The 17,322-nt window shown below is 29.5% G+C and overlaps 1 protein-coding gene across 1 annotated transcript; it reads left to right on the plus strand.

Moving 5' to 3' along the window:
* LOC107451225 (uncharacterized) lies at positions 1-14,291 on the plus strand. The gene is made up of 5 exons (XM_043043092.2): positions 1-128; positions 8,112-8,504; positions 10,160-10,278; positions 11,447-12,204; positions 13,980-14,291. The coding sequence occupies exons 2-5, from the start codon at positions 8,132-8,134 to the stop codon at positions 14,101-14,103; spliced, it is 1,374 nt and encodes a 457-aa protein (XP_042899026.1). The 5' UTR covers positions 1-128; positions 8,112-8,131; the 3' UTR covers positions 14,104-14,291.
* Positions 14,292-17,322: the final 3,031 nt, after the last annotated feature.

Here is a 17,322-nt window from a genome sequence, read left to right on the forward strand (position 1 = left end):
GAATTACGAACCAAAACAGCTAGAAATTTCAGGAAAGAATCATCTCATTTGGCATTCAAACTTATCCAATTACAGCTTCGTCTCATTTTCTGTAAGATTCGCTTCAAGCTAAAAAGAATTGTTTTTAGGTGAGACTTATTTAAATCTCTAATACTTTTCTTTTCTGAAAATAATGCATTCAAATAAATTAACTTATATAATATTTTATTGCGCTTATGAAAAACATAATGTATTTATAAAAATTAATTTTAGCACAGTGTTTTGTGTATTGAATGTACTTGCAAAATTATTTTTTGTGTTATGTATTTTCGACTGGACTTTCACAATTTAGTTTAAGAGTAACTGGTTTTAAATTAATTTGTTAAGATTAGTTTTTTACGATTAATTAATGTGATTTAAAAATTGTTATTCAAACTTAAGATTTTCTGATTAATTGATAGTTTTCATTGAAAAATTGTTTCGATAATAATTATATAAAGAAAATACACTTTTATGTGATATTCAAGTAAAAGTGCATATAAGAAGATTTATGAATACTATAGTTTTGAAAAATAATTTATTAATATGAAATAATATTAATTGTATTGATGATGCATCGAAATTACATAAATTGAAATTAAAAAAATTGAGAAAAATACTGGTTGCAGTGAGCTTTTTATTTTGAACATAATTCGAAATGCGTGTTAAAAAAGACTCGACTCAAAAAGTTGCGTAAATAATGGACACACAAATCGCCTCAACCGAAATTTAACAACTAAACGAGGCAATTGGTGCATATTTTTCTTTACCATTTTAAACGCAAAACATAATGATTACGGGGCTAATTCTAGAAGCTCGGGGTAGGAGAGGCTGAGTATTTTACACATAGAATTAAAAAAGTAGCATACTTAAAATTCGATTTCTCAGAAACTATTCAACCGATTTTGCTCACATTTCGCATTTTGCCATGAAAAATTACGTACTTTAAAATGATATAAGGAGTTGTATATCTCATAATTTAAAATTTTACTATAACACACATATATATAATACAAAATAAATACACACATATATTTTGTATTTTATAATTTATAATATATAATAAATAATATTAACATTATGGAGTCCAAACTTTGGATTGCTTTCCTCATCAAACTATGGGAACCATATTTCCCAGATTACGGCTACCCCCTATATTTTAAGAAGTTAGAAATTGGAATCAGTTGAAAAAAAGGTACGTTTATCCAGAGAAAGTGCGTTTTTGTGTCTGATTTCATATCTTAAAATATCGTCTACTCTAATTAATTAGTATTTGAGGTTACCTTCTCGAGCCATTAAGATTCAGTCCCAAAATGCGAAGATCCAATTATTCCATCAAAAATTATTATGGGTGGTCTGTTGTTTTTGGCGCACTGATACAGTTACTGCTGCATTTCAGGTGATTTTTCGTTTTCAGAATGCTAAACGATTGAGTGTTTTTGCAGAATTCAGTGTTTGTACAACGTCAATTTGATACCTCTATTATAAATTTTTTGGACCTGTTACAACTTTTGATTTTTGAAGTCTTTAAAAATAATATTGATTTAAAAATATATTCTAGGTGATTTAGGCGAATTGGAGACATTACATTACGAATTCCTCTGGATTCCTTAGTTTATTCTTTAAAAAAAGGGAACAATTTTCATAAAAAAAAACTTTAAAAAATTAATAAAATTATGCGTCTATTTTCTTAAATAATTATATACGTTTTATTAAATATGATTTTTAAACTGTGTCCATTTCTCTAAACAACAATTTGAGCTGTGGACCATTATTTTCTCTATTTAGTGTTTTTCATATTTGCTTATAGGGCTAATTCTAGAATTTTTATCAGATTTGCTAATAAACTAAATTGCAAGCTTTAAGTACATTTTTGTGCCATTAAAAATGCTAAAAAATGAAAAATACTAAAGTACATTCTGTCGCAGTTGAAGCAAATTCGCTGTCACTGAGTTTTTTTTTCCACTTTTATATTGCATTACAATATTCAGTTGTATTGAATTTACAGTTTACGAAAGCTTGTTTCATCCAAATTTGAGTCAATTTAAAAAGCTCTGTATTTTTATCAGTTCTAGGAATTGCAGAATAAATAGTGTGAAAAAAAAAACGCACCACCCTGAACGACTTTTGATCTAATGATTGGATCTTCCCGTTCTAAGACTCAAGCTAAATGGTTTCAAGGGTTGACCTCAAATATGCTAATTAGTTAGTGCAGACGATATTTTAAGTTACGAAATCAGACATAAAAACGTACTTTATGACAATAAATTAATAAAGGAATAATTTTTTCGACGGATTTGGATTTCTGACCCTCAAAATGTAGGTGGTAGCCGTAATCTGGGGAATATGGTTACAATAGTTTGGTTAGGAAAGCGGTATAAAGTTTGGGCCCTTTAATGATAATATCACTTTTTGCACGCAATTGTAAAATTCGTTTATCCAAAGAGAATTCTACATAAAAAAAAACTTTTAGTAAATATTTGCTATTTTTTATTATTTAGCAATAGTCGAAAACATTTTGAATTGTAAGGTATCAAAATTTTTACATAATTTTTAAGTATCTAATTTTACATGGCAAAATACAAAATTTGAGCGAAATTGTTCACATAGTTCCTGAATTTTAAGAATATCGTCTATTTAAAATTCGATTTCGCAGTGATTGGCATGCATTTTCTGTTACAAATTGTTAATATTTTTTGGATCATTTGACTATGTTTTACACAAAACTACGTTGAGTTTTTCGCAACGTTGTATTGTCAGGGAAACAACATTGTTACAAAATGTTAAAAAAAATAGAACAGACGAAATCTTGAGAGAAAAATTAAATATCTAATTAAATTTTATAGTTTAAATGTTGGAGTTAAAATGCGTTCTAGAAACAAATACGCAGCTATGCGTATCAAAAGTTAAGGAAATACTACAATTAATCGTTACAGATAATTTTAAACGTAAATATGGTTATTTTAATTCGTTCATATAATTTCGAGCATTATAATTTCAAGACGTTTAAATTTAATTAAACTCTAATAATAAACCCTTTTGCTACCAAATATTAATAACAGTTATTACTTTTAATTTATAAAAATGTTTTCAAACAAAATTTTTTAACTTTCTAACTAAATATTCGCATTCTTTAAGAGAAAATACCATAAAATTCATAAAAATTATCAAAAAATTTTAATGGTAAAAGGTTGAAAACCAACAAGAAGTCACTGTTTATACGTAAAACCAAATATTTGTGTTCTCACATTTAAGACAGCGTTTATAAATTAAATTTTATTAATAAAAGCTTTCTTTATATGCATAAGTTCAAAATGTAGAGAAAACATGGAAAAAATTACAGAGCAATGAAAAAAAAAAAGGGGGGAGGAAGGAAAAATAGTAATAAATTTTTTTTCTTAATTCCCCTTTTGCTTTAGAATGCACTAGTGACTGTTTTAGATTTGTGCATTCCATATTTTAAGTTACGAAATCAGACACAATGATGTACTTTCTCTGTATAAACATAACAATAAAACAAAAATAATAAACGTTTACTAAAGATTATTTTGTACATGGAATTTCCTTGGGATAAGCGAATTTATATAATTGAGCACAAAACATCTGCTAAACTATCTCAAACCTCCCGTTAGATTTCTTTTTTACGATTTTGAAATCATGGAAGTTGTAAGAGGTTAAAAAGCTGTATAACTTTGTACTCGTGGTTTTATAACTATACTAGTTACAAACGATGTACGAAACAAAAGGAGAAAAATGTTCTTTAACGTGAGCTTTTTACGGTTAATTGGATGGACACACTGCTGCTGATTATCATACCATAATTTTAGGAAGAAAATTCTTACAGTAGAAGATCTAATGTCTTATTCACGGATTATACAAACTCCTCAAAATCTTATCCGGCACCATTATTTTAGATTAAAATTAATATATCAGTGAATAAGGCAAAACCGTGTGAATTTCGAAAAATAAGTGAACAGAAATGGACAAGGACATACTATAGTTTCGGTTCTATTAAAAAGAATGCTCTTGTTCATAGAATTGAACCATAAAAGTTGGCATAACTCCATGCAATAGTAATGAAGAAGGCTAGATTAAAAACAAAACCCGTATCCAGACAATTTTCGAGAAGCGTTTAAAGGCCCTTATTAGGAACACCATTAACTTTCACACATCAATCAAACTGCTTTTGGTGTTTTAAATACTGTTTCTGTCAGACAGATTTCATTAGATTTCAATATCGTTTTTTATTTCGCCCCACTTACATTATTCTGTGAAGTCCAAGGTGCATACTTTTTGAAAAGAATTCTAAAAATATGCATCAAAGTCAGTGACTGTATAATACCCTTCACACAAAAGTTTAACCTGAATTGGGAGTGAGGCTTGCCGTTCTTTACTAGTACGCTAAATACAATTATTTGAATTAAAGCAAAAATATTTAGGATGTTTCGTTGATTTCGAACTTATTCATCATTCTCTGCTATACTGTAAAAATATATATCACAATCAGATTAATACCAATAACTGTACAAAAAGTGATCAAGACACTGGCCGCAGAAATAAATTTTTGTCGGTAAAGCTATAATGACCACAAAAACACATTTCTGACCGTAAATTATTTCTCAGAAACTCTACGAACGCTGAACGTAAATTGACATTATATTTGTAAAAGCTTCGATAGCTCAAAGCTCGGACGCTTTGTTTGTCAAATCTAGGAGATGCGTGGAACTAGACAATGTAGTGTAGAGCTATCATCAGCAGATGAGTGAAAAAATTGCGTGTTTGTTTTCCATGGTCACCAATGTGGAGGAAGTCCAAGAGTGATGTTGGCTAGGATAGTATCCGGAACCTTTGTGTCCTGAGCCAGATACTGTAACCATCAAAGAAAAGAGTATGCGAACTCAAATCGAATGCTGGCCGTTTGATTTAAACGTTAAATTTGCTACTTTTACCGAAGTTCGTTACAATTACAGGAACTGGACTTTTTTTTCTCAAAGGAGAGAGCTGGCCGTTTAATGCTACGGCCAATTTTACTGATTTCGTATAGGTTCCTTATAATTAAAGGCACTGGACTCTTTTTTTTTCAACGAAGGGAATCAGCCGTATAAATTAAAGGCCGATTCTCAGAATTTTACGGAAATTTCTCAGATTGTATTTTTAGAATCTGACGTGGATGAAAATCTCGAGTGAATAAAATTTTTCGTGAATCGAAACCAGCTAAATGGAAATACACGACGGTGATAAAAAATACATTGTACAACGCAATACTGTACGTGCTAGACATTTCCCCTAGAATCTAAACGACGTTTCTCTTTCTTTATGTAAATGATGCATATTCCTTATGATGTGCATTTTAAATTTAGACTACATGCCTACTTTTATTGAATTAACATACTTCAATGAAACAAATTTTTTCTCATCATTTTATGAAAAAACAGGAAGCTTATACCATTTGCATTTATTATTTTATTTTTGTATACATATTTTCAATTGAAAACGCTTCTTAGATAAATTGCAAAGAAATTGTAAATTCGTAATTATATGCGCCACAGAGTGCGAAGGTGTTTCCTGAAGAAAGCATTTCCGACGGAATTTTATTCTTACGAGATTTTAAAGGGGAAAAAATGCGTTTAACTTCACGCTAGCGTGAAAGAAAAAAAAATGGAACCAAACAAAATAAATAATTTATTAATTTTTAGATCTGGAGTATGTATTACGATTCAGAGCAAGGGTGGTGCACTAAATTTATGAATTATGCAGACGTTATAAATGTTTATAATGAGGGCTAGAAATTTGATGATAAATGAATTTTTTTGTTGCATTTTTGCATATTTGGTTGCTGTTTTTTTCCTTTATGGGGCATTATTCCTAGTTTTCTTGGCTATCTTTTTTATTCTCTTTCTTTTTTTAATATTTTTTCGTGAATTTTGAATGATATTTTTCATTTTTAGCGCTTTTTTTAGTGAATTATTTACTTTTCTTCATAAGTTAGTATAAAGTTTTACATTGAATCTTGTTATTTAAAATATCTTTCCAAAACACGTATTGTTGTCGAACAATGTTTTTCAAATTATAGAAAAATTTGCTTTTGAACAATAGAGAATCTTTTTGAAAAATATAAAGGAAAAAAAACTACAATAAAATTCTGATGTTCTTGAAAATTGATACTAAAGCTTAATAATTTCGTATTCATCTTTATCTGATATTTATTTACATTTAGTATTAATTATAATTATATATTGATTTAAACTATTATCTTATTTTTTACTAAATTTATACGTACAAATTACTGTTTACATATTTTATTTTTATGAGCAACAGTTAATGTAAAACATATTTTCAAAAATTTTTAAGGACCTTACTTTTAATTAAGATAATTTTTAACGTTATTTTTTTAAAGGTTTTTCGCATTTTTCAGAGAATTCTTGAAGAAGTTTTAAGTCCTCAACATCCTAGATTTGTTTATAGTAAGTAGCTCTGGGAGTAAAAAATTATTAACACTGGAGTAAAAATGCTTACGAGCTGAAATATAACATATAGTAACAATAAACATTATGTTTAACATGTTTTTCTTTTTACAAATAAAGATTAACGTGCTTTATTTTTAACTGCAATAGTAGTATACAGCTGTATCATAAAATTTGCGTAACATCGTTTGGATAATCGCTGCAATAATTAAACTTAAATGTCATAACCATAAATATGCCGCAAACTTAATATGACATTATTATATTCTTTCAGTGTTTCTGCTGAATATTTTTAAATTAACACTGTAACACGGTATTGCTACAATGCTAAAGCACGTTTGATTGTATGGTTTAGAAATGTTGTGCGTGTTGATCATAAGATCATTCAGATTTGCAGTCAATACGTATTCAAATGAAACATATTATTGCACTTCTTGAACTTGGTAACGTGTTACTTTATTTCAATTTAAACTTAAATATAGTTCAATCAAATAGTAAGGTTGCAGCAGCTCTGTTCGATATTATGTTTCAAGTTACCTGTATTATGGTTCAGGGTCGAACCATAATATTGAACTTAGTTACGTGATACTATAAATCAACTGGAACTAAAATATAGTTCAATCTAATACTAGGTTGCAGCCACTTTTCTCAATATTTTGTTTCAAGGTATCAAGATACCAATATTATAGTTCAGGGTTGGATCATATTATTGAATTTGGTTAAGTGAACTACTCAACTAGAATTGAAATGTAGTTCAATATAACACCAAGGTAGCAGCTAATTTGCTCCGATATTAGGTTTAAAGGTATCAAGGTACCAATAGTATGATTCAGCATTAAATCACATTATTTAACTTGGTTGCGTGATAAATTGTTTTAACTTGAACTAAAATATAGTTCAATCTAACTCTAAGGTTGCAGCCACTTTGCTCGATACTATGTTTAAAGATGCCACCATACCAACATTATGGTTCAGAACCAAACCATATTATTTAAATTGGTTACGTGATACTATTCTTCAATTTTGAACTAAAATGTAGTTCAATCTAACTCTAAGGTTGCAGCCACTTTTCTCGATATTATGTTTAAAGATATCACGGTACCAGCATTATGGCTCAGAATTTAACCATATTATTCAAATTGTTTACGTGATACTATTCTTCAACTTTGAACTAAAATATAGTTCAATCTAGTTGCAGCCACTTTGCTCAATATTATGTTTAAAGATATCACAGTACCAACATTATGGTTCCAACTTGAACCATATTATTCAAATTGGTTACGTAATACTATTTTTCAATTTGAAGTAGAATAAAGTTCAATCTTACTCTAAGGTTGCAGCCACTTTGCACGATATTATGTTTAAAGATATCATGGTACCAGCATTATGGTTCAGAATTGAGCCATATTATTTAAATTAATTACGTGATATTATAATTCGACTTGAACTAAAATATAATCCAATCTAATACTAAGGTTTCAACAACTTTTCTTAGTATTATATTTCAAGGTACCAATATCATGGTTTAACTTTTGAGGGACTCTCTGAGAGTTTATAAATCTCATACTGCTGAAGCTTATGCTTTTCAAGTACATTTTTTACAAACTCTTTTTGAAATTTATTTTTCAGATTAGCAACAGCTCTCTACGATGGTTGATTTGCACATTAAAGTTTTGCAACTGTGGATAATTGGTGTCACTTGTGTAATGACTCAGGGATTGGAGCATTCGAATGTAACGCCCGACAACGCAAGCAAATTCAAATTGACAACAATACCTGATCTCTTGTCCAAAGATAAACAGAGCAAGGAAGTGGACAAAAGTGTCGCGAGTGATTCCAATTCTGAAAGTCTGTCGGGGGAAATAGATTCAGCTGTCCAACATGAAATCATGGTCAACTATCCAAGTTCGACTCAAACTCAAGTATCCAGCTACCGTATACCACGAGAACATATTCCAAGATCTAATTCTTTTGTTTACCCGAAAAAGAAGAGCAGGAAGATTCGCCCTGGTCAATATGTCAGTAAGTCTTGATTTATATTTTTTGAAATTAAATTAGAGAAGAGAACCTCTGTATCAACCATAATTTATAGTATTTGTCCTCCCGAAAAGTTTGAAGTGTAAAGTATTAAAATTGTGGCATTAAATTTCATAAATATAATTTTGTTCCACTGTCGTATAAACAATTTGCAAATTTCATCCATTTTGTACTTTTTAGATTTTCTAGTCTGTTTGAATTTTTATCTCCAACTAAGAATTGAAGTATTCCCCCCTCTTAATATTTAAATGACTATAGTACGAGTATATTATCTTAATAATATAGAGAAGGAATAGAACATCCCAAGAAATAAGAGGCAGAGATGCTCCGGACAGCTAGTTTTTTAAATGGTAGTCTTTTAATGTATGATCCATGGTTTTTCATTTTATATTATTTTATAACAGACGTAAAACAGCCAATTCAAATTTGAGTTTATGATTACCAATGTTCAACGCAGTAGTCTTGTAATTTCGAACTCAATATAGAAGAAAAGGGAACTCCTGGATCAAGTAATGGGTGAAGCGTGCCTTTCGTGGAGGACTTTTAGAGGGGACTAACCCGTATTTGGGTTGTATTTGGGTTGAGAGGAAAGCAACAAAAATCTTCCTCGGCAAGCCTGACGGCAAGGTGACTCTAATTGAGGATTCGCCAACCACTGAGATTATTTATCGTCAGCATTGTGGTCGGTGCGAAATTCGTATTGGTCAGCCATCGCTGGGATTCAAGCTTGGGTCGCCTCATTGGGAGGTGAGCGCTCTATTCCCTGAGCCACCACGGCTCACGATTCTTAGATTAAATTCGATTTGTAGGGTTTTTACTCATCACTGTATCTAAATAATTCAAAGACGTGGTAAGTCACTTTGTTACAGTTAAGCCTTTATAAAAAATGGCAAAATTAGCCGAAAATCTGCAAATTTTAGCTTGTAGTTATCTATGGTTTTTTTTAAAAAATGTTTTGTCGAATCCAGATCTCTGAGGAAGACGAGACTTGTCCTGATAAAAGATAACAATTTTTTAAGTTTGAATTCTTTGTTCAATTGCCGTCTTTAGCTTCTTTGATTGGGAGAAATATTTATTTGAATTCTATGTTTCAGAATATGTACTTTATCATTATGTATCATTTGCTTTTATGCATTCAAATTTATTCAGACCTGTCCATACAGTACTATAAACAATTTTTACGGGCAAAATTGTGCAAAATTTAATTACATAATAATTACATAATAATCATTTAAATGGAACTTAATAAAACTCATGTTTTTGCTAATTCAAGTTTAGTTTAATGATTGCATTTGGAATTTAATTATTATTTTTAGAGTGATATTTTTAAATTTTAATTGGAAATAAAATGATAAAAATAGCATTATGAATTAAATCATACAAATATATAAAAGCAATTTTATTAACTTTATAACATAAAAAAAGAACTAAATAATTATGGTTTTAAAGATTATGTATTTTTAAATGATTATTTTGTATTTTATTCCAGAAAACGTTTCAAATTATTTCCGATTACTGTTTTTATTTTACTTCATTTATGCATTAATAATCCTTTTTCATTAACTCTAAAAGTTTAGAGTACTGATTCAAATTTGTGAAATAGCTTATACAATGTGTAAAAATTACAATTTCGATTCTAGGTAAAGGTCAAACGAGTGGTAAAAACAAGAATAGGAAATCATGGTCAGATTACATTAAAAGCGCTATTGACTCAAGTGACTCAAACGTTGCTTGGAGTTACTGGGAGTATGAAGACGAAGTAAGATTGGTTTAAACAATATCTTCACTTTATATATGTAAAGGTGTACTAACATTTTAAAAGAAATAAACATGTAAATAAATAATGAATAAATAAATGAGTAAAAAGTAGATAAAGATGCCACCATACCAACATTATGGTTCAGAACCAAACCATATTATTTAAATTGGTTACGTGATACTATTCTTCAATTTTGAACTAAAATGTAGTTCAATCTAACTCTNTAATTTATTAATTAATTAATAAACAATAATTAATTGATTAACTACTTAATGTATGTAAAGGTGTACTAACATTTTAAAAGAAATAAATATGTAAATAAATAATCAAATTTATAAAATAAATAAGTAAATAATGAATAAATAAATGAGTAAAAAGTAGATAAATTAATGAAATAAATAAATAAATAAATTAATAAAATAAACAATTATTTAACTAATAAATAAATTACTTAATTAATAATTAATAATTTATTAATTAATTAATAAACAATAATTAATTGATTAACTACTTAATGTATGTGAAGGTGTACTAACATTTTAAAATAAATATATAAGTAAATAAATAATTAAATTTATAAAATAAATAAATAAATGAATAAACAAATTAATTAATAAATAAAATAAAAATTAAATTAATTAATTAACTTATTAATTAATTAATTAAATTAATAAACAAATGAATTAATAAATAAAATAAAAAATTAAATTAATTAATTAACTTATTAATTAATTAATTAAATTAATAACAAATGAATTAATAAATAAATAAATAAATGCGAATAGGAGAAAAATATAACGATCTTTTGAAGAATTGCTTTTTTTCTTTTTTGGGTACATCACTTACTTTGGATACATCACTTATATTATTTTTAATCTACTGATTGCGAATAAAAAACAAAACCAAATAATGTTTAATGTTACCGGATTAAAAACTTCATCATTAAATCTTACCTCTTCTGTTTTTTGGAATTATTTATTTATGTTTTATATCAAATGTAAAGCTTTTGAAGATGAGCTATTATCTATAAAAATAAATTTTAAGTAAAAATTTCAAAAGTTTATGTTAATTAAAAAGCTCACTGAGCTTCTAAAAAGGATTTATTGTTGTTATTTTTTAAAGGATTATAAAAGATTTTAAAGGATTAATATTAGAGCTTTAATTTCAGGAACCAGATGATGCTGATGATAGCAAAATGACCACAAAAACAAAAGCAGCAGCAACAACAACACCATCAACAACGACGACTACAACGACAACTACATCCACAACCGCGGCACCAACAACAACAACAACAGCAAAAGACAAAACTACATCATCCGTTACCGTACACAAGCACTTTCACTATTTTAAGAAACCATCACCATGGGCTGGGGATCCATGGAAAGGCGATAAAGCCATGGCTACATCGGCTCCATCACCACCTCCCATGCCCATGGAAGAAATGATGAAAATGACCGATGATATGATGGAAGAGATGATGATGAAAGGAATGATGATGATTCCTTCTCACGATGATCAGGATAAGAAGAAGGGAGGGATTTCTGGCATATTCGATAAATTGTCAAAAGTGGAACCCATCACTATTTTGGTGGCTGGAATTATTCCAGCTAGTTTAATTTTAGCCGCAGCTTTGCCATCTGTTATGAGCAAGATGATGCCCGTGAAAGGGGATACTAGCATGCCAATGATGCCCACGATTATGACCACAGCAGTGGGCAGTGACGGTGGTATGGATATGACGGGATCGCGTTCTAATATGGGAGCTGATTCCTTGTCGTCGATTCTCGAAGCAGTTGGCGATTTTGGTTTAAAAGCGCTAGAAAAACCTCACTGTGCCCGGATGATGTTCTGTAGACTGGCTGCTGAAAATTTGATTGCAGAATCTCCCATCATGCAAAGAGCTGTACACTTGGCTACAGTAGCGTAAGTATTTAGCATTTTTCAACAACTAAATTTTGAGCTGTGATGGCTCAAGTGATAGAGCATTTAACTTCCCACTTAAATGATCCACTTGAATTCTGATAATGGCCGATCGATACTCCCAGCTTGTACTGACCATAGTGTTGACGTAAAATACCCTCAGTTGTAGACAAATGGTGGGTGAGGACAGCGGTTGTCCTTACCTAAGTTTTCGTGGAAGAATTAAAAGGGTTCCAAGAGTTAGGATCTTTTTAAAATCCGTAATAATTTTGGTTTTTTTAAAATTATATTTAAATTGAATCAATATGCCCTTATTTATTTAATATTTTGGTTGCCTTTATAAAGTTATTCAGAAGGAAATTCCAATTTAAAAAAATGGCATTTTATAAGAAAAATATATAAAGAATTTTAACAACAATATATTGAAAAAATTGTGAAAAAACATACATTCTAAAAAATGCATTCGTATTTCTTACATGGCTTTTCATATCAAAATAAAGTATTGAAATTCGTTAATAAATAAATATATTTCCCTAATAACCATTTTCAACGTTTATAACAGTTTTTTTAATTTTTCATTTCAAGGAAAACTCTAATTCTGTCCATTTTGTTCTCTTTCAGTTTATCTTTTTACACCGAATATAAATTCAGTACTGGACTAGACAAAGCTCCATGACATAAAATATCTATATATACATATGAAATAATTTATGATTCTATTTGAAGAAAACGCAAGTCATTTCCATAGACGAGGCTCGAGTTAGCTTCTTTTAAGTTTTATTCAGCATCTGATGATAAATTCTTAAGGAATAGGGTTTCTCATCCGGGACTTGGGATTTGGACATTCTGGACGTAGTTTTGCTAGCAGTTACATCATGAAAAATGACGCATATTTAAAGGTTCCTGCTATTTAAAGAGGGATTCTGAAAGGGAAGTGATTGCAGGAATATCCTTAATTTAATCACACTTCATTTAAACTGGAAAAGTTAGAGATTTTGATATGTTCCAACACATGACGCTGTTCAGATGATAGGGAATGTTTAAAATTTTTTTAAGGAATATTTTTCTAATAATTATTGCCCGTTAACTTCAGAAAATAATCTTTTATTGGCATCTTGACTTTTTATGGCTCTTTGTGATAGAACGATTTCTACGTCTTAAAATTAGTAAGAGAAATCTATTTTAAGCTTAAGGTTTTATATAGAAAGACTCGTATGAGGCATTCTATATTATATATATTTATATGATCCAAGAATAAGTCAAGCGGAATTTCTTGAAAACAGAAATATCTTTTGTCACTTGTGATTGCTGTAGTCAGCCTGATAATTTCAAGACCAATCTTCATTTTTAGGTGGACATCGACCTGGGTGATCCTGATGTTGAGAAAGCAGCTCTTAAAATCCAACACACGTTTAGGGGATACAAATCTCGCAACGTCCCTCAAGAATAGATTGGAGAAAAGAAGAAGAAAAAAAAGGTGTAATGCATTCTATTTTAACTATTATTATAGAATATTAGCTTCTCATCGTCAATCAAAATCAATGGATATTTTCTTCTTCTTTCTAACTAGGAATAATCTTAACAAGAGGATAAAATCGATTCATAATTAAAAAATGTGATATTAACCCCTTTAATTCCCCATGGTGGGATTTCGCACATTATAATACGATGTGAGAGAAAAATGTCTGCTTATTTTGTTTTACATATTTNATATATATATGAGAGAGTGAGAACACTGATTACTAAATGTACTGTTAAAATTTCTTTTCTCCTTATAGAATGGAAGATTCTTGGTTGCAGTATATGGGAGTTCAAAGTCTATTAAAGTCTCTAAACGATGGTACTTGTAATCAGGCAGATTGTGATCCAGAGTTTATAGCTAGTAATTTAGTCGCTACCTGATCAAAAATCTTCTCCAATTTTCAGCTGTTCTTGAATGACTTATGTGTTTTTTTTTGGCCAAATTTCCTACTATATAATATCAGCTACATTCATTTTATTTATATTTAAGAAATACATGTTGTCATTTTCATTATGTTTTGTAATGTGTAATTTTGTATTATAAGCAGTACTGATTAATAAAACTGCTTATAAATATCGTTTGATTTCATAGCTATGCAAAGAGCGTTGAATTGTAAGCAGAAACCGCAGTTTCTCTCCGGGAATAATGATTTTAAACAATATAAATATACCGACAAAAGTGGCATGGTTTTCTTTTATTTATATGTTGAAATATTTTCACGCATTTTAAATGACTAAATTGAAGAACATAGATAGGAGCTCTCTACTTACTGTTCAGGGAATTTTCTAATTACTTTCACAAGTTTGTTGCTTAGCAACCACGGGAAAAAATTTGCTATTGAAAGGGAAAATCAAAGAATTAGTACAACTCATCTCCGTTGCTAGGCAACAAAGAGAAAGTTGATCAGAAATTTCATATTTTTTGATGAAACTTTCCAAGAATACGCAGAATGCTTTCCAGTTGCTGAAAACACTACTGGCATTTTAATTTTTGACACTTTTTGTAACACTTCAATTTGTTTAGGCGAATCAGCTTTTGATTATTTTTAAAGTTAGGCAAATAATTACAGTGCTTTGTTGATTGAATGAATTCTTTTTGTTTACTGTTTGAGTAAAGTTTTGTTTAATCAGCCAATATTGTTATCTCAAAGTATGTTAAATTTCAAAACCTTTTTGAAATTTTCTCTTAAAATTTTATTTTCAATAAATTTTAAATTAAATAAATATTTCAAATGCTTAATTTTCTGTTAATAGTCTTTAAAACAAAGTTGCTTAAAAAACCGCTTTATTTATTCAAAATTAGTTCAATTTATTTTCAGAAATGTCGCTGCAGTTGTTGAAACATCCAAACAGCTTAATTCGGATGCATGTTTTTGGTGTTTTTTGTTTTAAAAAAGAATTGACACTCATAATTGTTTTAAGATAGTTTCAGTACAATAGTATATAAGTTTGTCGCAACTTAAAATAATAAGTATTCTGTATTAAGCTGAGTTACGTTTAGGGTTCGTTAATTTTATCAGAAAAAAGCAAGGATACTTGACCTAGTTCGTATTAGATCATCAAGGATGAAATATGCGAAGAGAAAAAAGAAACTACTCCCTGAGAAACTACTGAGAAAAAAATTATGGTCAAAACAACTGGAATATGGTAAAATGTATCGTATTAATGACTCTATAGTAACACCAAAAAGCATGGTAATTTTTGTTACCAAAGTGCTTGAGTAATGATTTCAGTAAAATTAACAATAAAATATGACTTTACAGTATGTGATAACACTTGGTAAATGTTGTAAAATTGGGCTTAATTCTACCATGATACCTTAGATCATGGAATAAATTTGATTTATTCGGTAAAATTTACTTTTCAGTTTAGTATTCATTGCTAAATGTGTCGTAATAAGAATTATAATTTTGAAAACCAGAATTTCATGGAATCATGGAATAAATTTGATTTATTCGGTAAAATTTACTTTTCAGTTTAGTATTCATTGCTAAATGTGTCATAATAAGAATTATAATTTTGAAAACCAGAATTTCTGGCAAACAGCTACCATAGGAACGGAAAAATTAACAAATGGATTTTTTACGTAGCGTGTATTTTGGTTTTAATAACCAGAATTATGTTTTTTTTTTGCTAGAAATGACATTACCAAATAGTGCGGTAATTTTACTTGAATTGTTTTCTCCGTGCAGGTAGGTTAGATAGATCAACTTTAACAATTTATTATTTGGCAGTAGTTGCATATTTCACATATTTTTTTTTCTTTTATTGAAAAGTTACATATCTCACCTGTTTAAGGAAAGCATCCATATACCTAAAAAATATGAAAAAACGTTCCTCTTCAATTTTTTTTTGTTGAAAATTCGCACTATTAGGAAAATTAAAACTTACGTCGAATCACGACATCGCAAACCATGACAAGCATAAATAGGGCATTTAGCACTAGTGTTAGTTAGCTTTAGTACTTGTTAGACAATAATTATAATCACTAAATCATACTCAAAAGCGTAGTTATCCCCAGTGCTGACAATGCTCAAACGCTAAGTCCTGGCTCATCGGTTGCAATAAAAATATTACGTAATTAACTAGACGAAATGATGCAGAGAGAATATACCCTAGATTTGTCGATTGATTGTCTTCTGTCTTATTGCGTGGTATTGCCAAGCGTTAATCATTATGGTAAAACTGTAGAAATCTGAGCTCTTTAAACATTCTCTATACTCACTAGACCTAGCTCCCCACTGACTTCAACTTTTTTCAAAACCTGGATATCATTTTATTAGAAAAAACAATTCAATCCCCAAAATGTTGTAAAGCATATTTGCCTAAAACAACCAGCCACTTTCATGACAAAAGCATACATATATAGAGAGAGTTCCTTAGATTTGTAACTTATCAACCACCTTTGCGGGACAGGATAGCCTAATTGGTAGGACGCTAGACTCATGTTCGTAAGATCGGGAACTAGAATTCCTCTGGCCGAGGAAACCACTTGTATGAAATGGTGACCAGTTTACGTTAAATCTGTTCGGGTCACAAATTCCTCCAACTTCCCACACCAAATCTGGAGGTACTGAGTTAGAGATTGATCGCTCTATGGTTCACGTCAAAATTATGATCTGCAGATGAATGAATGGATATATGAATGGATCTGCCCTATGAAATGGTCTGTGACATGCGTGTGTGGATAAAATCGTATTCCTACGCATAGATGGCGCCACCGAAAAACAAGAAAAGGCACAAGAAAATGCTTTAAAGTTCGCTTGGTTTCCATAACAGGCTTGCCGGCATTGGAAAGTGGCAACGGAAACAACAACAACCACCTTTGTCATTTTTCTACAAAGTTTATACTTGGTGTAGTAATAATTGAGTTGTTTATTTTGTAAAAATTTATTTCATAAAAAAAAAATGATTTTAAAATTTTTCTTAAATGTTTTCTTAATGATTTGCTTTCGAAAAAAAATATAAAAAGTTAAAAAAAAGAATTAAAGGACAATTACTTGAAGATGTTTAAGAATAATGAACAACTTGTTAAACAAATTAAAGTGAATTCAAATTTTTTTGAAATCAAGGAATTTTGTTAGAAACAAATTAAATTTG

This window comes from Parasteatoda tepidariorum, chromosome 10 (genome assembly GCF_043381705.1).
Source record: "Parasteatoda tepidariorum isolate YZ-2023 chromosome 10, CAS_Ptep_4.0, whole genome shotgun sequence".
Lineage (NCBI taxonomy): Eukaryota > Metazoa > Arthropoda > Arachnida > Araneae > Theridiidae > Parasteatoda > Parasteatoda tepidariorum.